Source organism: Meleagris gallopavo, chromosome 1 (assembly GCF_905368555.1).
Source record: "Meleagris gallopavo chromosome 1, MGAL_WU_HG_1.1, whole genome shotgun sequence".
In the NCBI taxonomy this organism is placed as follows: Eukaryota; Metazoa; Chordata; class Aves; order Galliformes; family Phasianidae; genus Meleagris; species Meleagris gallopavo.
In genome coordinates, this window is record NC_139404.1 from 111,540,198 (window position 1) to 111,563,169 (window position 22,972).

General features: G+C 38.8%; 1 protein-coding gene across 11 annotated transcripts in view; it reads left to right on the forward strand.

The window, feature by feature from the left end:
* Window positions 1-3,613: 3,613 nt before the first annotated feature.
* Window positions 3,614-22,972, forward strand: part of CFAP47 (cilia and flagella associated protein 47) — a 255,343-nt gene continuing 235,984 nt past the window's right edge. For all 11 annotated transcript variants that reach the window (XR_014879873.1, XR_014879875.1, XM_085210115.1 and 8 more), the window contains exons 1-9: window positions 3,614-3,829; window positions 7,182-7,333; window positions 10,604-10,719; window positions 12,722-12,860; window positions 13,913-14,141; window positions 14,951-15,111; window positions 16,495-16,622; window positions 17,165-17,400; window positions 21,275-21,467. Coding sequence is in view for 9 of the 11 variants with exons in the window: in XM_085210115.1 (XP_085066241.1) it covers window positions 3,659-3,829; window positions 7,182-7,333; window positions 10,604-10,719; window positions 12,722-12,860; window positions 13,913-14,141; window positions 14,951-15,111; window positions 16,495-16,622; window positions 17,165-17,400; window positions 21,275-21,467 (1,525 nt within the window). In the remaining 2 variants the exon portion in view is untranslated. The remainder of the gene's footprint in view (window positions 3,830-7,181; window positions 7,334-10,603; window positions 10,720-12,721; window positions 12,861-13,912; window positions 14,142-14,950; window positions 15,112-16,494; window positions 16,623-17,164; window positions 17,401-21,274; window positions 21,468-22,972) is intronic.

Sequence of the window (22,972 nt, forward strand, 5' to 3'; positions counted from 1 at the left end):
TGAAGAGACCTTTAGAGCCCAAATTTGTCATTTTCAACATTCTCATTTTCCATTAAGCAGAACAATTCGCAAGATTAAATGCAAAGGAATATATCTTATTATTCATCATTATTTAGACTTCATCTGTTTCTGACTCTCAAAAGCTGATATAAAAATGAACGGATTTCATTTATTTTACCAGTAAGTGGCCCTATTTCACTCAGTATATTTTAAATATATTTATTCTTCCTGAAGTAAAATAAAAGAGGTCAGCATTCAAAGTTCAAATCCCAGTTCCTCTGGATTCAGATTCCATGAACAAAGTGCATGATGAGTTACAGTTTGGTTAAGTCAATTTAATTGTCTCGGGTATCACGATGGCTTCCTTATGCTGAATTAATGTCAAATAAACCATCCTTATAATCAGTTTAATCGCCTCTTTCTTTTCTGACCTCTACATTGAGTGCTTTCAGAAAGGATTTGACTGTGCTTTTAGAGATAGTAGATAAATGAGACGTACTTCTGATCTCAATGGGCAACTTGTTCCAGTGTCTCACCACCCTCACAGTGAAGAGTTTCTTCTTAATATCTAGTCTAAACCTACCCTCTTACAGTTTAAAATCATTTTTCCTCATTCCTCATGTCACTGCATGCCCTTCTTAGAAGTCCCTCCCCAGCTTTCCTGTAGGCCTCCTTCAGGTACTGGAAGGTTGTTATACGGTCTCTGGAGCCTTCTCTTCTCCAGGCTGAAGAGCCCCAGCTCTCTCATCCTGTCCTTGTAGGGAGTGTGCTTCAGCTCCCTGATCATCTTTGTGGCCCATGAAGGAGAAAGGACACATGCTCTATATCTTTGCATTAGATATAAAAGATTCCATCAACAAAATAAAGTACATCTATTTCTTCACATTTGTTTTCTCCTTGATGCTGACTATTAGGTGACTAATAAAATTACATGAAGCCAATGTGAAATAAGGGAAGGAAAAGAGTCTGTTATCTAATGTTGTTTCATAACAGGATATCGTAAGGATGGCAATAGCAAACACTTGATTATATTGGTTAGCAGAAGAGGAAGAGAGCTTAACCAAAGTATTTCAGAGAGAGCAGCACTCTTTTAATACATAACTTTGCCTCTATAAACAAGATAAATCACATTTAAAATCCGTTAAAAAATAGTTAAGTGGATAACAACAAAAATGTATGGATACGTATACACCAAATCCAGTGAAAGTCAGGGAAAAGTTCTTCGCTAGAAATCCTTTTATGACAGAAGAGATTTCTGACTGCTTCTTGCTCCAGTCCCTGCTCACAAAGTTAGCAGCCTGTCAACAGTGCTGCTTCAACTGTTTCTGAATTAGTACTCTAAACTGAAGTTGTGAAATTATCTTGCATAAAGACAGCCCTCCTCCAATGAAAACAAACAAAAAAAGTGAACCTATGAATGCTTTTACCTGAGGATGCTTCACAGGTCTGGTTTGGCAAGGTAAGTTCACAGATAAGTTAAGATAAGCTCACAGAATGAAGGCTAGTAACCTGTCCATAAGACAGACATGAAGATAAAATCATTGAATAATAGAATGGCCTGGGACCTCAAAGATTATCTTTGAGTTTCAACCCCTCTGTCATGGGCAGGGTCACCAACCACCAGACCAGGCTGCCCAGAGCCACATCCAGCCTGGTCTTGGATGCCTAGAAGGATGGGGCATCCACAACCTCCTTGGGCAAGCTGTTCCAGTGTGACACCACCCTCTGTGTGAAAAACTTCCTCCTAATATCTAACCTAAATCTTCTGTTGTAGTTTAAAACCACTCCGCCTTGTCCTATTACTATCCACGCTTGTAAACTGTAAACAGTTGTACCCCTCTTAGGACCTTAGGGTCAAAAGGAAAGTCAGGAGCAGAGAGGTGAGAAACCTTTTGAGAATCCTCTTGTAATCCAGCAAGGGCTAAATTGAAATGAAAAATCATACATAACCAATTTCTTGTTTCTAATATTTTTGCTATGCATACTAAATATTGCTACAATTCTCAGTAGAATAGAAAAATGAAGTTTGTGACTGACCTACTTGGCTGTGAAGTAGTGCATAACAAGTGACATATTTGCTAGTTTTTCTGAACTTTCCATTTAGAATTCAGTTATTTTGAAGTATTAGAAAATGTGATCAGAAAGTAGAACATTTCTATCTTTAGTGTAAAAATTGAGAAATAACCTGACGTAAGATAAACTAATGAGCTTGTGACTTTTTGGTACTTTAATGATGTTTGTATAAAGAATCAGAGGTTTCTCTTTGGATCAGTGTTTCTTAGATATGACCCTGTGTCCCTTGACTCTGCCCTAGAATTCATTCAAAGATCACAGAAACTATGTTGGAGTATTCTCAGTTCTGCAAGGAAAAGGTAGGAGTTTAATTCTGTTATAAGGTTATCTCTCTCCTTTCCTTTCTCTTCCTCTCCCTTTCCCTACTCCTTCCCCTTCCCCTTCCCCTGCCTACCTATAGAATCAAGTTACATAAAATAGACTCAAGTACTCATCCCAAAGAGTTCCTTTCAGATTCCTTGCTTTTACTTTCTGTGCTTGCAATGGCACACTGCCACTAGTTCTAAAATAATGTACAGATGGGTTGCTATAGCTTGAATTTTTAAGAAAGAAAACTACACCTGTTAGCAGCCTTCCCCAGCAGCAGAAATAAAGGCTCCCTCCTCTCCCTGCACCCCTCTAGGTTTCTTGACCCATTAAAAATAAGCCTTGTGCTCTTTTTGTTCTTACCAGCTGCCATCCATGTTTGCAGCTGCTCTCACTTTCGGCTTTTAAAACATAGATGTCTTGAGTCTACGTGCACTTTCAGGGGATGATGTAATCCAAGGTAAAACATTTTGGGTTGATCGAAATTGATGTTTGAGGCTTTGTGCGTGCTGCTCCCTCTCCTCTCTTCTGCTACATGGACGCAAAGAGCAAAATGGCCCATTATCTGCCTAAGTGCTGGATTCTTGGCAGCAGCATTTTACTGCTTAAATTACAGCACGTGAAGGCACAGGCATACAGAAGTGGAACGTGTCTTTCTCTGCTCAGTAAATGCACACAATGAATTATTAGTGCAGTCACTGCCCCAGCAGACACCAAGCTTTCCACCAACACACAGCCTGGTTAGCACCCTGTTAGGTCTATGCAGACCACGCCCACGAGTAATGTGCTTATCCAGAAGAGAAATCAGGCCACTTCTATTTTATTTATTTATTTAGAATCCACCTTTGCTTTCAGTAACCTGGGAAAGAATAAACATCCCTGCCTATGTATACACGCTTCACCACTGCTGTCAGAAAGAGGGCATGTGCAGTGTAAGCCCTCTCCCTCATGCTGCCAGGAGCCATCAGCTGAGATGCCTCCGCATTGGTAAATATGGGCCAAAGGGCGGCGGCCATTTTGGTGCCCCCTGGCGAGCAAAGGGCCTGCATGAGAACAGAGCTCCTCACGCAGCCCTGACATACCGCCCACCAAACGGCACTACTGCCCGGGCCCTTCCCGCCTTGGGGCAGGAGGTGGGTCAAGGACCCGCCCCTGCACGGCACCTCCTCTTCTAATTGGTGGCTTCGGAAGCGCCCTTTCTTTTGCTTCCAATCAGAGCTCCGCGTCCGTTGCTAAGCGACCGTTTCCAGGCAGCAACAACCGCCGCCTCGGAGAGGCGATGGCCGCCATGTCGGACGAGTGGCGGGACGTGGCCGGGGTGCGCATCGTCCCGCCCGAACTGCGCTTCACCGCCGCGGTGCCAGGGCGCCGATACCGCGTCGCGCTCAGCGTCCAGAACCTGCGGGCGCAGAGCTGTCGCCTCCGGCTACTGCCGCCGCGCCGGCCCCAGGTGAGGGGCGGCCGGGAGGGGTGAGGCAGTGGGTGTCTGCCACACAGCCCCCGACTGGCCCAGATCCAGCATGCGGAAATAACTGCGGCGGCTTGGGGATTTTACGGGCTGACTGAAGCTTGTCAGTGAAATGAAAGCTAGTTTGAAGAAGTTAAATAGCTGGATAAACTGGAAAGAATAGGTGACAATTCTTAGAGCCAGAATTGTCTGTATTCTCTCATGTGTCAGATCTGAGGGAGTGCCTTAGGTTACCTGCTTCTCATGAGGAAGTGCTTTCTGAGTAACTGGAAATGCTTGGCCCTGAAGTGTGTCCAGAGAAGGGCAGTGACACTGTGAGGGATCTGTAGCACAAGTCTTATGGAGAGCGACTGGGGGAACTGGGACTGTTCAGTCTGGAGAAGAGGAGACTCAGGGGAAACCTTATTGCTCTCTACAACCACCTGAAAGGAGATTGTGGTGAGGTGGGAATTGTCCTCTTCTCCCAGGTAGTAATAACTATAGAATAATAACTAAATAAGGCAATAAGATGAAAGGGAATGGCCTCAAGTTGTGCCAGAAGGGGTTCGGGTTAGATATTAGGAACAATTCCTTCTAAGAAAGAGCAGCAAGGCAGTGGCAGAGGCTGCCCAAGGAGGTGGCGGAGTCACCATCCCTGGAGATGTTCAAGAGCTTTGTGGATGTGGCACTGAGAGACATGGGCAGTGGGCATGTTGATGGGCTGCTGGTTGGATAGGTGGTATTAGAAGTCTTTTCCAATCTTAATTATTGTATGAAAAATATTCTTGTATTGAATTTCAAATGAGGCTGCTAAGCTGAAGCCTGAAAGTCAGAGTGAAATGACCTTCAGGCTCCTCAGCTCAGTATTTTCCTGAAGTGAGCAATTTGAAAAGAGCTTCCTTGTTTTTTAAGTCTATTTTTTAAATAGATGTAATTAAGCTTTCTCATATGTTGTACTACATCAAGAACTTTGTAGCAAATCCTGCTTGGCTTTTCTCACTGGCTTTGTGCCTTTCAAGAAATGTTATCTCTCTACAAGCCTCTGACTTCCCTTTTATTTCAAGAAGAGCCATATAAAAGTGGGTCAGATTTGTGAAGTATTCCAGATTGGCTACAGGTTGCAGCTTTTAAAATTGTTCTTTTCTGGGATTTCATAGCACTGATTGACAGCTCTTTTATGTCTCTATTGTGCTCTCCTAATTTTTCTGAGAGAAGGAGTCCATTTGTAGTGCTTGCTTGTGGAAAGCTTTCTCAGAAAAGAGTTCTTCCATCTTTTCTAACGGTGGCATGATTCTCATTAGTTTCCCATTCATTCATTAGGTTCTCATATTCATCTCATTACTTCTGGAAAAGTCATTGTGTATCCAACCTTTAAAAATCTTTCAAATTGCAATTTGTATAGCCCTTGACATAGAATCTCTCTCAGATCATTAAGGTTGGTTGGACTGGATGATCTTAGTGCTCTTTTCCACCAAACCATCACCACCATGCCCACTAACTCATGTCCTTCAGTGATATGGGCCCAGCAAGACCCAACTGTGGTTAGTAGTTTTGCATTTGTCTTTCATCCAGCTAGTATTTAACCTGTTAATTAATTCAAAATTAGGATCAAAATGTTGGGCTGGTCTTGGGAATGGAACAGAAGCTGATGTTGCCTCGTGCTCATAGCATTTTGAGCTTGATTTGGTAGGGCAGTGCTTATTGTTTTATTAGTTTTCGTGAGCCTTATTCATCAATTTTTCACATTGTAGAAATGGAAAGGCAGAATCAATTTTAGAAGAGACAAAAAGGCTTACTCAGTCATAATTTATGAATACAGTTACTGTTAGTAAAAGAAAAAACCCCAACCAATGAATCAAACAAAAAATAGTCGGTGCCTTAGGCTGAATGTTTTAATGCCATCATCTGTGAAATGCCCAGTATGAGACTTAGGGTGAAGTGTGACTCGTCTGTAAATTTTCTGAAGTGTTACGTTCATAGAGTGCAAGAACTGAAAATTAACCTTCCTAAGCTGCCACAGCATGAGGCTGAAATGTGCTTTTCAAGGAAGTTAGTTCACAAAGCAGTTTTCCATGGATTTCATTTAAAATTTAGCATTCTAAAATATTCATTTCCCCTTGCACAGAATGAATATGCATGGGTGCTTAATTCTTTTTAGAGAAGAGGTAAATTGTTCACACTTTAAAATTGAAGCATGACTATTTAAAAATCAACCCCATAATAATGCGATGCATTTTGCATGATAAATTTCTTCTAGTTGAGTATTTATATCGTTAGGGAAATTTTAATGGAATAGAAGATGTTCTAACAATGTAATCAACAAATATGTTTACATTATTTTTTTGCTTTCAAGTTCCGAATAAAGATTAGTACAGAAGACTCCAAGAATACTGGGATGACTCTTTAGACATAAGCAATTAAAGTGGGCATGTACAGCAGAAGCCTGTTATGCATAGAGTGATGTGAATTGTACTGAAACATAAGAGAGTTGCTTGATCTGCTGATTAAGTTTACTTGGAAATGTGGTAGCTGTGGAATTCCTCCTACATTCTGGTGGTTTGCTCCTATTTTTCTCCATTTAAGGGAAGACATGAAGGGAGTGTTGGATGTCAGCAGATACAAGAAGATACTTTGTGTCACCTACTTCTGTGGGGTTTTTTTATTTCTTGTTTGTTTGTTTTCCCTCTCTCTTCTCCCTGAAGAGACTAGAAGTGCATGCGTGCACCTTTCAAGCAGATTTTCAGTGTATAGTAGGACTTTCACTTGAATTCAGTGGAATGTAGGTCAGATCTACAGAAAATTCTTACACAGTCTCTTTTTTGCTGCTTTGGATTGAGACTTAATCCTTGTTGCTTTTTCAGATACTAAAAAGATTCTGTATTATGTAGTAACTGCCCTTATCTTGAGGTGCTTCAGAATGTTTCTGACAGCAGCAGCAATACTAGAGCTTTATTGGAAGGACTAGAAACAGCATTTTGTTAGATCAATACTTCTTGAACCCATCAAATTACATTATTCATTCAGCCTTTCTTTTACTGCAAGTGTGAATCACGAACGGCTTTGGCTGGAAGGGACCTCAGAGCCCACGCTGCCCCAACCCCTGCCATGAGCAGGGCTGCCCCCCACCAGCTCAGGCTGCCCAGGGCCCTACCCAAGTTGGCCAGTGCAAATAATATAAATAAATAAATAGGAAAAGGAATTTTACAGAATTCTGCATATTTTAAAACCAGTTGTGAATTTTAAATCAATCTGTGTGTTATTCTGAAATGAGCCATGTGTATAAGTTTTTTCAATCTAGAAATGAAAATAAACATTTGCTTTTTATTTATTTATTTATTTATTTTTTATGCCGCAGTTTAAACTGATTGTGGAAAATCCAGAAAACCTCATTGCACCTGGACTTCAAGTCAAAGCTTTTGTAGAATATTATCCTGAGATTGAAGAAGATCTTCAAGATAGTCTACCTCTTTTAATAGAAGAAGACAGAGTTGACATCCCCCTGGTTGGGTATGCCTGTTGAAAGTTGATATTCTGCTGTTACTCTTTTTAGTTTAATCTTGTGGGAAGTTTATGGCTACTAACTAATTTATCAACTGCAATGAAAACAAAGAGAGTTTCTTTATAAAAGATTTTTCTTTTTTTTTCTTCTTTTGAGCAGTAGATGGGTAAGAAGTTGGGTTGGTGGTTCCTTTAATCTTAGAGAGGCTTTGGATTATTTACTTTACTCTGTATTGGTTGTGATAATGGGGTTATTATGAAGAACCTACTGCATAAATCTAAAAATATAGTGGATGTTTTGTAATAAGATCACACATTTGAGGACCATTTTCATCAGTCCACGTGTAATTTTGTGTGTGTGTGTGTATAAAAATATATGTCATATATTGTATATATCCATTAAATTGATTCAAAACGTTAAGCTTCCAAATATGTTTCATCAGCCTTGGGCTATATGAGGATAAGATGGAATTGTTCTGGAGGACTTTTTCTCCTTTTCTATAAAGAAAAAGGATAGAGTGACAACAGCTTTAGCTTTCAGATTGCTAAATTATGGCAGATGAATTCCCTCTCAACATAAACTCTAACAATAGACTTATTTTCAGACTAAGTATGTTATCTGAGTTGCATGCTTTTTTATTTTCTGGGCTGATACTAATATTTGCTAATCTTAGCCACAGGCCAGAAAACAGATTCTTACCATTATCAGTCTGAATATTAGAAAACTCTGGGGTCAAATAATGTAAATGGGCGTAGTTATAATTCTACACATTTGACCAATTTCATAGTATAGTAAAAGTAATTGTTAGTGTATACTAACAGTAAAGGTTATTAGAGGGAAAAGACTTGTGATGTGTAGAGAGAGAGATTTCTTTCCTTTTTTTGGAAGTCAGGGATGCTTTTGTATGCCGTTCTTAGGGTTATCACATAATACATGTGGAACCTAGAATTTCTTCTATTGATCCTTCTGGTATGGCAGGTTTATTGTGAGTTATTAAGAAGTAGCTGTCTCAAAATCTGTTCTGCAATGGTGTATTTTCTAGAGGAAATCTGTTCTTCTTATTGGTTGCTATTCTGGAGATAAGACCTCCTTGGACAGATTTCACTTACAGAAATAATGCTGCTGGCAACCTCTTTCTGGAAAAGACTTACAGTAGATTGCTAAGTTTGTATTCAGTTGTTGTATTAAAGGGTCACTAAATACGTAAGATTATTCTGTATGAAGAAATCTTTAAACACACTATTTATCATTTTGAGAAAATAATATGGGTAAGAATATGTGAGAACTCAGTGGTTGAGAAATACTAATCATAGGTTTTTCTTTTTCTTTTTCTTTCTTTTTTTTTTTAAAAAAGAAGATATTACTTTGAAATGCATGCAGAAGTCTTTAATGTGATGGAAAACACTGCCAATATAAAAAAATATAATTGCAAATTGTGTTTGGAGGAAGCCAATATTGTGTCTCTTACCTCCTTTTCCTCCAACTGGAATAAATATAATTCTAGCATGTAGCTCATCTTCCTGTGTGTGTATGTATATATATATATATTTAATAACTTTTTTATTATTGCTAATGCATCGCATCATCAGAAACATGTAATATACATTAATCTTATTTTTCCTGAAGTGTCAAAAGTCGAAACAGATAATCTTAAAATCATTAAGTATGTGCTTAGATTTCTCTCTAAGTGTTGTGTATGTTTTTGTGACACATAAGCAGAATTTTTATCAGGCACGAATTCTGACTTCTGGCCACTTCAGGTACTGTGCTTTTCATTTTCTATGGGGAATGATGCCGAGTCTGTGTACTGGTGGTACTTTTAGAAGTGTTCACACATATGAAAAACAGAACTACATTTTAGGGCATGCGAGAGCATGTTCAGAAAATTCATAAAAGTAATCCAAGAATAGAATAAAGAATACTTGGAAGTTGCTGATATTATTTGGACTGGCCTCTTTAAATGTCTGCTACTTCTCTCTTAGGTATTTGTTTCAAGTCTTCTGTGTTTCAAATTGTACAGTTTTTCACCTTTCATTTCAGCTCTATGTATGCTGTTGGGTCTTGTGTAGAAATATTTCATATTTCTCGTGAAACTTTTTGGAAGAATGTCTAAATAGTTGGTGCATGTTGTGAAGTCTTTATGATCTGTTCAAGTGTATTCTAATCTTGTCTTGATAGGGTTGTTTTGGTGATTTTGTTTTTACCTCTACATCCTGCTGGGCTTGGTCATCCCTATCAAGAATTCACTATTCTATTTTGAATTTCAATAAATTCTTATTGAGAATTAAAACCAATGTATTATTATGCCCAAGAGCAAGTTCTTTTATTGCATTCCTGATTCCTTGTTTTTTCCTTCCCTCCTTTTCTCCCACTGCCTTTCACTTGCTCACTCCTGTCCTTCATGAAAAAGGTTTCATGGGTAGGGTGTACTTAGCTCTCCAAGGAGATTATTTTTTTTCTCCTGTTAGTCTTGTGTACAGGAAGCAATGCAGATCATGAGACACAAATTGTTGCACGTTCCACTTGGTAGATAAGAGGAGATAGACAGCTGTGCTCATACAAAATCCTAATTCATTTTGAATGCAATTTTACATGAGATCAGAAGTGTGCTTGCATTAGTAACTGAAGCTTTTACAAGTTTGCTTAAGGAAGCAGCAGCTTTTCATTATGGCTAAGCAGTTCCCACCCTATCCAGTGAAGTTGTTGTGCTGGAAGAGGCTCTTAGGTAAATAAAACTTAAAAATAAAAAAAAAAAATAATAAAAAAAATTGTCATTACTCACTTCCTATGTTGTAATATATTTTATAGAAACCATGTGAAATATCTATAAAACAAGAAGACCAAATTGAAATGGACATGCATATATTTTCTCTGCTTTTAGTTCAGGCAGCTGATAATGAAATATGGTGAATGACAACTTCTGTGCTGCAACTGACTCAATATAGTGAAAGAATTTCTAATTAATTAAGGTTTTTTGTACAACAGTAATGTATTTGAAACTAAATAGAAATGTATTCATTCTGTTTTGCCTAAATACTTGAGGCTAATTTATACTAAAGTTGTAGTCACTTAACAGATGAGTTTTTTTGTGTGTCCTTTATATATGCTATAGTGCTAGAGTGAGCTTCATTAATAGGACTGCTAGGAGAAAAGCAGAATTCTTTCCATTGTGGTACTTAATCGAATTCCTTGAAAATACAAATTTATTTTCAAATTTTGGGAGAATATAAACATGGTTTTTTTTTTTTTTTTTTTTTTTTTAATTCTTCTTTCTGCAGGTTAATTCCATCCTGTTATCTGGAAACTGAGCCAGAGATTGATTTTGGTACAGTGGTTGCAAGCAGTAAAGTAATTAGTAAAGAGATTAGTATTGTTAACCATGGATCATTGTCAGGTAAATGTTTAGAATGCATTAAATTGTGAAAGTTTTTCTTCCTGGAAAATGTAATTTTATGCAAGTTCTGAGTTAGACATTTAATGAGTATTGTGGCTTCATGAGTTGGGTTTACATGGCAAGCTTTTGGTAGTGGGAAGAGCAGTTCGGGGGGCAGAACCTAGCAGTGCCCCATGTCAGAGCAGGGCGGCTTGGAGTGCTGCAGCCTGTGGGAAACCCATGTGAGGTCAGTATGGGAAGGACAGCATCCCATCCTGTGGGAGGGACGTCATGTGGAGCAGAGGCAGAGAGTGACCGTGTAGGAACGGCAGAGATGAAGCCATATGGATTGACTGCAGCCCCAACTCCCTGTTTCCCTGCCATTCAGGGGGAAGAGGCAGAACAGGGTGGATGCAGGGAAGGTGATTTTAGTTTGTTTTTGTTTTCACTGATTTAGTCTGTTTTCATTAAGCAATAAATTACGTCAATCTCCCTTACGCTGAAACTTTGCCTATACGCCCTTTGCTCATGACAGTAATCTGAACCTATAGGCGCCCCGCCCCCCCCACCCCCCATTTTCTTTTCTCCCTCTGTCTTAATGAGATGGAGTGAGAGTGGTGTGTGATGGTGCTGAGCTCCCTGTCTGAGTTAAATCATCACTGTTCTATTAATGGTCCATTACTTCTGTAGGCAGTACAGAAGTACTGTCTGCTCAGGGAAGAAGCACTAGTTTAGTATCTTGCAAAATTCTTTTAGGTCTTTTTTCCTGAATCATGTCTGATAGATATTTTTATGAGTTTCTCATTAGCTCAGTATGTCCAGCGTAATTAATAGTGAATCACCTCTGCTCTTGCTTTGTGTGTTGTCTTTGTGATTTTCTGATCCCACTAGCTGTCTGTTGAATAAACAAACACAAGCTCCCTGTACTTTCAAAGTCTCTGGAATGGGAACTGAACTATATACTTTATGAGAAGTTTAAAAAAAAAAAAAAAGTCTTTCCTCTTTCTGCCATAGCATTTGAAATCATAATGCTTTCAAAACATTAAAATCCACCAACTTCTGTGAGGGGCAATTCTAAGAATTATAGGAAACATGAAGACTGGAGTGTAAGAATGCCTATATTATCTACATAGTCTCTCTGACTTCCTTTTCTTCTAGTAAAAGCTGTAGATACCTTTCCTCAGAAATTAGGTGGGCCTCACCTGGAGTTTTGCATCCAGCTGTGGAGTACAGGAAGGACATGGTCTGGTATAATTAGAGCAGAATTTGTTTGTATCAATCAAAACCACTGAAGAGGATAGCTGTTGAGTATGTTTTAGTCTGCCAGTTTAAAGATAATTAAAACAAACTCAACAAAACCAAAACCTGTTTACCTGTGACAGTGTGATTTGGATAGTAGCTGTGGAAAGACACGTATATAGGCATAGACTGAAATGCTTAAGTGAATATTATTTAAAGTAACTTAGAAGACTCCAAGGTATGTGCTCAAAATTTAGGGTTTTTATTTTAAAGGTGGATTTGACTATTAAGTCTTCTAGCGTACTCAGGTTGTGAATTCATTTATTAACAATAATGAGCTATGTGAAAATCTTGAGCTGGGGTAACATACAGTTTAAAAGAAGATGGTGTGTTCATCTGAATAATGTTAACATGCCACAAAAGAGCAATTTGTGAGACTTTCTAAATTAACGAAGTTTCATGTCAGCAATTCAATTTATTCCATGTTACAGCTCTTTAAGTTTTTCAAGGCTCTAGCCGGTTGGATTGTTAGAAGTTAGGAGAAAACTAAATAATTTTGTTCTTCTCGTCTTACTACTGACTAAAATTTGTAATAAAAACACTTTCTTCACTTCTTTTTTTTTTAATAAACATATATTAGTTTCAGATGCATTCATAATTTACATTAATGTGGAAATTTTCATTTTGTATAGGAACTATTTCTATACAGAAGCCAGTAATTTGTTATTCTAAATGTTTAATAGAGGTATATAAATCTACAAATTCAGTGTATTGTTTCTTGTAGGTACATTTAAAATATCATATACCGGGGATATTCTGCTTGACATAGAACCTACCAGTGGAGTGGTAGAGGCCAAATCTTTCAATGTGGTTAAAGTGCATATTTGTACAGATGTACCAAGAATCATCAAAGAAATGATAAAGTGAGTATATGACTGATATAATCGCAGTCCGTAAATTACATTCTTGTCTGTTATTAATTCTAAAAATTATGTGAATCTGTTTACCTAAACAAACAAAGAAAAAAGCTCCCAAGTTTGGTATAGATCATAGAATCATAAGGTTGGAATGAACCTACAAGATCATCTAGTCCATCCTGGTTATTTTTATTTATCTTTTCCTCTAAGCTTTTTTTTTTTTTTTTAAATCTCTGAGCACAAGCAAATTTCTCAGAGGAATATTCTCTTTTGTATTTTTGTAAAAATTATTTTCTGTTCTGGTGAATTCAGTAATTAGAAGCTGAAAGACAACGTTCAGAGAAGTTGAGATTCTCTTGAACATCTGCTGTGGCATTATATATCTGCCTATTCAAAGCAACGATTTTACAGCTCTGAAGCTATTGAAAAGAAGAGTTGGTTCTGTTAGAACAGTGTATTACATTACTACATTTGATTCTTTTGTGCAGTAAGAACAAAGATTGTTTCAGTAGAATAAGATTTATACAACATCTATATGGTCCTTCGGTGTTTAGTGCTGTCATGAAACTCGGGCATTCAGGAAGGAACAATACCTGTTCTAAGCGTTCATCTAAAATGAACTTCTAGCTCCAGTTTTCTGAGAGAAAATCACAGGTATACACCGACATGGATTTCCAGATACACAAATTGTCAGAGGAAAAACAGGAGCATATCATTTGTGGACATCTGATGTTTTTGAGATGCCATCCCTATTGTTTGAAACAACAGTGTGCCAACACAATTGAGAAGAGGAAGGGAAAAAGGAAAAACTGGAAAAATTCCCTCAAACCTTATACTACAACATGTGAATTTATTTATTTGTTTGTTTTTGTGTGATTGGTGATATATCTGCTAGGTATTGTATGTTGAGTATACTTTTTTGCTTTTATTATCTATGGGACAATAATGTTAGTTTAAATGTTTTGATTTGTTTCAGTTTGGGTAGTTCTATTGAAAAACAAAGTGATTATTTCTAACATTTCTCTACATTACCTATAATTTGCTACTTTTGTTGACAGAGTGGAGATGGAAGGATGTAGCTCTACGGAAGTATGGGTCAAAGCTGTTGTTGTGGAACAAGTTCTTAAAGTTCTAGGACTGCCTTCTGGAAATGTATTGGAATGCATTAATTTTGGATCGGTTTATTTTGGGTCTTCAAAGACTAAACAAATATCTTTACACAATGATAGTCCTGAGTGTATGGACTGGGTAGCAGTACTGGAAGACAATGCTGTTGGAGGGGAGATGGTAAGATAATATATATATATATTATTTAAAGCTTATTTCTGCTTTTGCATTTTTGTTTCTCCACACTGATCTTCTAACTGCATTTATGGTGCACACTACATCCTGATTAATAAACTCACTGTCACTTCTCCCTAGTCTATGAAATGTGTCTTTACTTTGGAATTAAGTTTTTTCAGATATTTGTTTCACCATGTGACATTGTAGCATTAAGAATTTTAAGTATTTCTTAAGTTCCTTTCTTCCTCCTCTCCTCTCCTCTCCTCTCCTCTCCTCTCCTCCTCTCCTCTCCTCTCCTCTCCTCTCCTCTCCTCTCCTCTCCTCTCCTCTCCTCTCCTCTCCTCTCCTCTCCTCTCCTCTCCTCTCCTCTCCTCTCCTCTCTTTTTTTTTTTTTTTTTTTTTTTGGTGGTGGTGGTGGTTTTGCTTAATGCATTTGCTGTGATTTGAGAGTTGTCAAAACATACTCTGGTATTGCAGAATGCTGAATGCTTACAGTTTCAATTGTTCTTTTCTGTGATAGTGAAGTAATCTGACTAATGATCACCTTAAAAAAAAAAAAAAAAAAAAAAGTAAAACATCTATGAAAATTAGTTAATTAGTTGTGTGTTGTGAAAATATGTCTTATTGGTATTCTTTAGGTTACATCTTTTTACTTCTTATGAAAGATACAAGACTGCATAGGGGAAAAAAACAACAACAACAAAAATAAAGCAAAAAAAAAAAAAAAAAAAAAACCACACCAGAAAAGAATATGAGAACATAAAACAGCAAGCTGAGTTGTTGACATATCCATGTTTTGATTTTTCTTTTAGGGAACAGATCTACAGAAGAGTGCAGACGCTGTTTTACAAGATTTAAGCTTAATAAACAAAACAAGAGATTTAGATGTTTCCACCTTGATCTGGTGCATTCCTGATCAGGGAACCTTGCCAGCTTATCAAAAGTCCATGGTTACACTGTGCTTTTGTCCAAAGTGAGTGAGTGTCCTAATTACAAATGTACTTGGGATGATGCATCCTTGGGTGTATTTCCAGACTGGGGGAGGGGAGTCTGGATAACAGCCTTGCAGAAAGGTATCTGGGGGTTCTGCTTGATGAGAAGTTGAATAAGAGTCAGTAATATCCTGTGAAAGCAAATAGGGCCAACTGTACTATAGGGTATGTCAGGCCTCCCGTGAGCTGGGCAAGAGAAAGGATTGTCCCAGTCTGATCTGTGCTGGTGAGCCCTCAGCATGTGCACAGTTTTGACCAGCACAGTATAACAAGGGCATGAAACTATGAGTTAGCATCAAAAGAGGGGCTTCAAAGATAGAGAAGGGTCTAGAGGGGAAGAGAGATGAAGAACAGCTGAGGTCCCTCAGTGTGCTCAGCATAGAACAGAGGAGCTGAGGGGAGGCCTGATGGTGGCTGCAGCTCCTCACAGGTGTGACAGGGCTCGAGAGAACAGCATGGAGCTGTGTCAGGGGAGGATTAGAGTGTGTGTTAGGAGAAGACTCTTCAAAGGATGATGGATGGACACTGGCACTGGCTGCTCAGGGCAGTGGGCACGACCCCAAGTGCTGGAGTTAAGAGCATTTGTACAATGCACCCACACAGGTTTTGAATTTTAGGTGGTCCTCTTTAGAGCCAGGAGCTGGACTCAGTAATGCTGGGTCTCTTCCAACTTGAGATATTCTGATTGCATGGTTCTATAAAGTTAAGTCTTAAGTAGTTATTTTGGAGGTGTTTTGTAGTTCATAAAAGATGCCTTTGAACCAGGAGTTGAGTAAACTTCTTTTGAGATAAGAATAATCTTAGTAGATTTTGCAAAGGGAATGAATTACTGCTCCAATTAAATGTGTTGAGTCTCTAAAGATTGAGAAAGTTCTGTCAAAGAGAAAGAGTCAAATGTCTTTTTCAGGACATCAGACTTATTTCCTAAAGTTATCATATATGTGCAGCAATATGAAAGAGTAGATATTTCATCACTTTCATCACCAAGAGACTGAAACATCTTGGGAGAGCTTTCTTTGTAATTAAAAAATAGTGGGCATAATGGAACATTTCTCCTTCAAACAAGGAAGACAAACAGGAAATGGAATGAGCACTTACTGAAACTCTTATAAGTGGTTTATATGCATGCAGTCTTTAGAAAACTATTGTAGAAATGTGAATGGTAAAGATATCTAATAACTAGCATCATAAGCATACAGATACTGCTCAGTTAAATTTGTTACCTTTCAATTTTTTACAGAAACTATAAAAATATTTTTTTCAATCTGTAATCAATAGCAAAGAAGCTGAAGTAGATGATAAAAATTAAGCTTTTTTTTTTTTTTTTTTTTTAATCTTGTAATTAGAGTTTATGACTCTTACAGGAAATTTAAAGGGGCCTTTGTTGCGAATGATTCACCACCAAAACAAGATTATCTATTGTTTCTGAGATTTGAGGCTGCTGGTAATAAAGATCTGCAGACCCCCAGTGATGGTACCATACCAAGTACAAGTATGTTATGGAAGTGTATAGTCACTGTATATGGATGATAAAATTGTATATCTCGATTTTTTAAAAAAAATTTCTTCTTCTACCACTTAATAATGTTATAGGAAGCTTTTATGCCTTACCACCAAAATCTGTTGTGAGTAGAAAGAGCTGAGTGTATTTATGCATTGATGTACGTATCTGTTGGTAGTGAGCAGCTAAAACTTAATGTAAAAATTTGGGAGGGAGGAGACAAACACCAACATCCATTTGTAAATCACTATCACATGGGTTATACATTTAGAATTTTGAGGATGAAATGATATTCATTTGAACTTAATAAAAGAACAATTTATTTTCTAGCAGCCATTATCAGTAAACATGTCTATGTTCAAATCTTATAGAAAACTGCCTCATAAATCATAGTGTCTAGTAGTATTATTTTGCCTTTACAGCCACAGCATGATGGTTCTTATTGGTATGCTAATACATTTCTGGGGTAATGCATGGGCGGTGGTGGTTGTTGTTTAATTACTATTTTTTGTTTGTGTGCATTTCTAACACAGAGAATCGTCCTAATAGCACAGAATTGGCTGTGAGAGGTTCTGCTGTTCCTGTCATGTTAACTTTTAATCGAGGACCTGTAATTAAGTTTATGGACTGTTTCTTGGGTGAACAAACACAAGTTTTGTGCACACTAAAAAATGAATCTGAGTCCCTTCCAGTAAAATTCAGTTTCCGCAAGACTGCTCACTTTAATATTTCTCCTGAAAAAGGAAAAATAAAAAAAAGTTCTACTAAGGTAATTATCTCTTTCTGATAGATTATATACATACGTAGGTTATTTTACATGGATCAGTAGTGGAGTTTCTTTAAAGTAAAACAGAATAATTTAATTTCAGCAGCTATGATATTTAATATCAGCTAAATGCATATTCTTTTTTTTTTTCTCCTTATGTAATTTAAACATAGAATCATAGAATGGCCTGGGTTGAAAAGGACCACAATAATAATCCAGTTTCAACCCTGCTGCTATGTGCAGGGTCACCAACCACCCGACCAGGCTGCCCAGAGTCACATCCAGCCTGGCCTTGAATGCCTCCAGGGATGGGGCATCCACAACCTCCTTGGGCAACATGTTCCAGTATGTCACCACCCTCTGTGTGGAAAAACTTCCTCCTAATATCTAACCTAAACCTCCCCTATCTCAGTTTAAAGCCATTCCCCCTTGTCCTATCACTATCCACCCTCGTAAACAGCTGTTCCCCCTCCTGTTTTTATGCTCCCTTTGAGTACTGGAAGGCCACAATGAGATCTCCCCAGAGCCTTCTCTTCTCCAAGCTAAACAATCCCAGTTCCCTCAACCTTTCCTCACAGGAGAGGTACTCCAGCCCTCTGATCATCTTAGTGGCCCTCCCCTGGACCTGCTCCAAGGGCTCCTTCCTGTACTGGGGGCCCCAGGCCTGGATGCAGTACTCCAGATGGGGCCTCATGAAAGTTGAATAGAGAGAGACAATCACCTCCCTCTCCTTAATGGTCTTTCCTGTACCCCAGGAACTAGCAAGTGATATTTTAAATTTGTAGAAGATAATTATATTTTTAAGAAAATTTTAATAGAATCATAGAGGGGCTTAGGTTGGAAGGGACCTTAAAGATAATCCAGTTCCCACTCCCTTGCAATGGGCAGGGCTGCCACCCACCAGCTCAGGCTGCCCAGGGTCCCATCCAAACTGATGTTGAACTCCTCCAGGGATGGGGCACCCATAGCTTCTCTAGGCAGCTGTGCAAGTGTCTCACCATCCTCTGAGTAAAGAGTTTCCTCCTAACAGTTAATCTAGACTTCCCCTCTTTTAGTTTAAAGCCATTCTTCCTTATCCGATCATAATCAGGCTATGCAAAATGTTGGTACCCCTCCTGTTTTAAAGCTCCCTTCTTGTTTTGAAAGGCCATGATAAGGTGGGCATTTTACTGTGTAAATAAAATTAATTTGTGGCCCCACTCTGCATCTGCTTGAATAGTTCCACTTTTTTTTTTTTACTGGTGGCCCCAGTCCTGTAAATAGGACATCAGATGGGGCTTCACGAGATCAGAGTAGTGGGAAACAGTCATCTCCTTGCACTGCTGGCCACTCCTCTTTTGATGCAGCCCAGGATACTGTTGGCCTTCTAGGCTGCAAGCACACACACTAATGCCTCTTGTTGATCTTTTTGTCCTCCAGGACCTCCAAGTCCTTCTTGGCAGGGCTGTTTTCAGTGTGTTCTTCTCCCAGTCTGTGCATATATTTGGGATTGCCCCGACCTAAATATAACACCTTGCACTTGGCCTTTTTGAGCCTCATTGGGTTCACATGGTCTCACTTTTCAAGTCTCCAGGTCCCTCTGGATGTTATCTCTTCCTTCTGTTGTACAAACTGCACCACTCAGCTTGGTGTCAGCAACAAGCTTACTGAGGGTGGACGTGATCCCACTGTCTAATTTGTTGATAAAGATATTGAACAGCATTGGTCCCAAGATAGACCCATGAGGAAGCACCGCTTGTGACTGGCCTCTACCTGCATGTAGAAACATTGACAACAACCCTCTGACTATGAGCATCCAACCATTTCTTTATGGGCCAAATAGTCCAGTCTTCAAATCCATACCTACCCTATTTAGAGATAAAGATGTGCAGAACCATGTCAAAGGCCTTGCACAAGTCCAGGTAGATGACATCAGTTGCCCTTCCTTTGGCCACCGATGCTGTCACTCCATTGTAGAAGACCACCAATTGGTCAGGCATGATCTGCTCTTGGTGAACCCATCCTGGCTGTCTTGGATCACCTCATCTCACATGTACCTTAACATATCTTCCAGGAGGATTTGCACCATGAACAAGCACAGATATGAGGATCACCAGTCTGTAGTTTGCTAGATCTTCTTTTCTCCCTTTCTTGAAAATGGGAATGACATTTCCCTTTTTCTAGTCACCAGGGACTTCAGCTGACAGCCATGGCTTTTCCAATACGATTGAGAATGGCTTGGCAGCTACATCAGCTGTTTTTTTTCAGGACCCTCAGATGCATGTTGTCTGGTGCCATAGACTCATACATATTCCGCCTCATGAGGTTGTCTCAGACTTGCTCTACTCTTACAGGAGGAGGGATTTTGCTCCTCTGACCCCTGTCTCAAGTTTCAGAAATATGAGAGGTGTGAGAAGCCTGACTACCAGCAAAAACCTAGGCAAATAAGTCATTGAGTACCTCAGCTTTCTCTATGCCTGTTGAAGTCAGTTTTCCTTTCTTATTTGTTGCAGGAGGTACGCTCTTCTTTGCCTTTCTTTTCTGACCGATGTTTTTAAATAAAATCTTATTGTTTTTTACATCCCTCAACAAGTTTGTTTCCATCTGTTCCTTGGCCATCCTAATCCCATCTCTGCATGTCCAGACAGGATCACTGTATTCTTCTCAAGCCACCCATCCCTGCTTCCACTGCCTATCTTTTCTATCTCTTCCTTCTTTTCTCTCAGTTTGACCAGCATGTCCTTGCTCAGCCATGCCAGTTTTCTGTCTCTTCTGCTTGATTTCTTGTGCTGGGGGATGGAGAGGTCTTGTGCTCTCAGAAAGGTGCCCTTAAAAAGCTGCCAGCTCTGTTCCATTCCTCTGTCCCTAAGGACAGTTTCCTAGCAGATCATATCCAGTAATTCCTTAAACAACCTCAAGTTCAGTCTCCCAAATTTCAGAGTCCTGAGTCAGGCTCATGTTCCTCGAGATCACAAATTGAAGCAGGGTCTGGTCACTACAGCCCATGCTGCCTTCAATTTTAGCCTCTTTAACAATCTTTTCTGAACTGGTGATCATCGGGTTCAGTAATGTTTCTTCTCTGGTTGGTCCATCCAATACCCAAACCAAGAAGTTATCCTCAACAGACTTTGGGAGTCTTTTAGACTTCTTGCCACTCACTGTGTTGTTTTCCCAGCAGATATCCAGGTGGTTAAACCTGCCTCTCTCACCCAGAATAAGAGCCTGAAAAATCTCCTGCCCCTCCTACCTTGCCTATCAATTTTAAAAAACTTGTAGCCCTCAATCATAGCATTGTAGTTCTGTGATTTGTCTCACCATGTTTCTATGGTAGCAATTAGGTCATAGTTTTCTAACTGCACTGTGATTTCTGTCTCCTGCTTATTCCTCATGCTGCGTGCATTGGTGCAGAAGCATTTTAGCTGGGCTATGGGCCACATTACTTTTCTGGAGGAGCTCCTCCAAAATTCTTTTACTTACATTTTGCCTGGATCTGGGTTTTTGGCATTTTACTGTCTTGAGAGGACTAAGCCCTTGCAGGGTTATTTTCATGTCCTTCAGTTTATTGCAAGTACTTGAGTAACGTAGTATTTCTTTAATATAAAAAGCTATGCTAAATTTAATTTGAATATGGAAGCAATTATAATTTAACAAACCTGTCATTTGGGATATGAAAAAATAGTTCATCTATCTCAAAAATGAACTAGCAGGATTTTGCTGGTGTTTTACAGTGTAGTTGTATGTATGTGTGCATGTGTGTAATCACTGGCATACTTCAAAAGCATAGTGCTGAACACATCTTTATAAGTAAACAGAGAGAATAGTGAATCAATTCAACAGAATTACATATTTAGTTTACATTTTTCCTTTGTAATGTCTCATAACCACTTTTCTTTTACAGGATTTGATATTTTCATTTTCTCCACATCAGATTGGAATATTTGAAGTGAAGCAGGTTATTGACATAATTGGTAGACAACTAGAGAAAAAGAATTTACAACTTCCAAAGACAAAATCTATTCACCAAATATATTTGAACTTTTTTGGTGTGTGCAAATCTAAACCAAAAGCTATTTTATTCAGAATTAATCCCGGTAAGTTCCTAAAATCATAAGTGATAAGTGATAAAATATTTTAAAAACTACATTTTTGAAGATTTTTTTTAATACTATTTTTAGTTTGTTTTTAAAAAATAATTTCTCTTTGGGAGTTGAGAGAATGCTCAGCCACCAGAAGCGTATAAAATAGTGCAAGGGAAATGACTTGTATTTTAACCAAAGTGCACTACTAAAGAATAACTTTTCATCATTTGATTATTTAACTTTTACACATCAGTAAATGAAGTATTCTGTTTTTGGCAGTGATGCCATTACACAGTGCTAATGTGTTTTAGTTTTCAGCTCTGAGAGAGGTAAAGCACAGGACAAAGTAAGAAGGACAACAGGGCATTCCTTATTGTCTATATGTTACTACTGCTAGATGAATTTGCCAGTTTATAGAGCCTGCTAGCTTTCCTATGTCCCGTAATTCTTCCCAATCTGCAAAGGTTACGATGGCATAAAAATCTTTCAGAATATGTCCAGTAATTAGCTTATATGTATATTATTCACATTTTATTTGGTTGAAATTTCAACTCCTTATAAAAAATGTGTTTATAACATCATATTTTTTAATAGTTTTAGATTATGTATTTATATGTAGAATGGTCTGCATGGCAGAACAGCTTGAGTTGGGAGGGACCTTAATGACCATCTAGTTCCAGCTCTCCATGAGTAGAGATATCTTCCTCTAGATCAGATTGCTCAAAGCCCCATCCAACTTTCCCTTGAATGTTTCCAGGGATGGGGCACCCACAGCTAATCTGTGCAACCTGTTCTATTCCCTTTCCACCCTCAGGGTGAAGAATTTCCTCCTAACATCTAATCTAAGTCTCTCTCTCTCTCTCTCTCTCTCTCTCTCTCTCTCTCCTCTCTCTCTCTATTTATTTATTTATTTATTACTTCTAAAACTGTTTCCCCTTTTCCTATCGTTGTCTCCTTGTATAAGAAGTCTCTATCTTTTTTAAGTACTGCAATGAAATTCCCTCAGAGCCTTCTCTTCTGCAGACTGAAAGGCCCTGTCTCTCGGCTTTTCTTCATAGGAACGGTGATCCGGCCTCTTCTGGACTTACTCCAACTGGTCCATGTCTGTTTTATGCTGGGGATTCCAGAGATCAATGCAGTAGATGGCTGTAGTGGAAATACTAAGTCATGGCTTGAAACAGTGATTGAGCACCTAGTGGGAAGGCAGGGCCAACCCAGGGGAGCTCAGGCACATGCAGTGCACCTGAGTAATGGGAAGGGATGGAGCCAGGATCCACCCCTTCTCAGACCTCATTTAAGGGTTGGCAGTGGAGGCAAAGGTATCTTGCTGGAGATCCCTGTGTACCTAAGGTCTTTTGAAGCTAAGCAGATTCTTTCCCTTTATTTCTGTGCCCACGGCTGTTGTGTTTGAGTGTCTTACCCTGCTTTGTGGCCTAGAACTGTGCTACTCTGCTGTCATTGTCATTGCACTTTCTATTGAGTTACAGTGTTACAATGTCTCTTGGGAATTGAGTAGA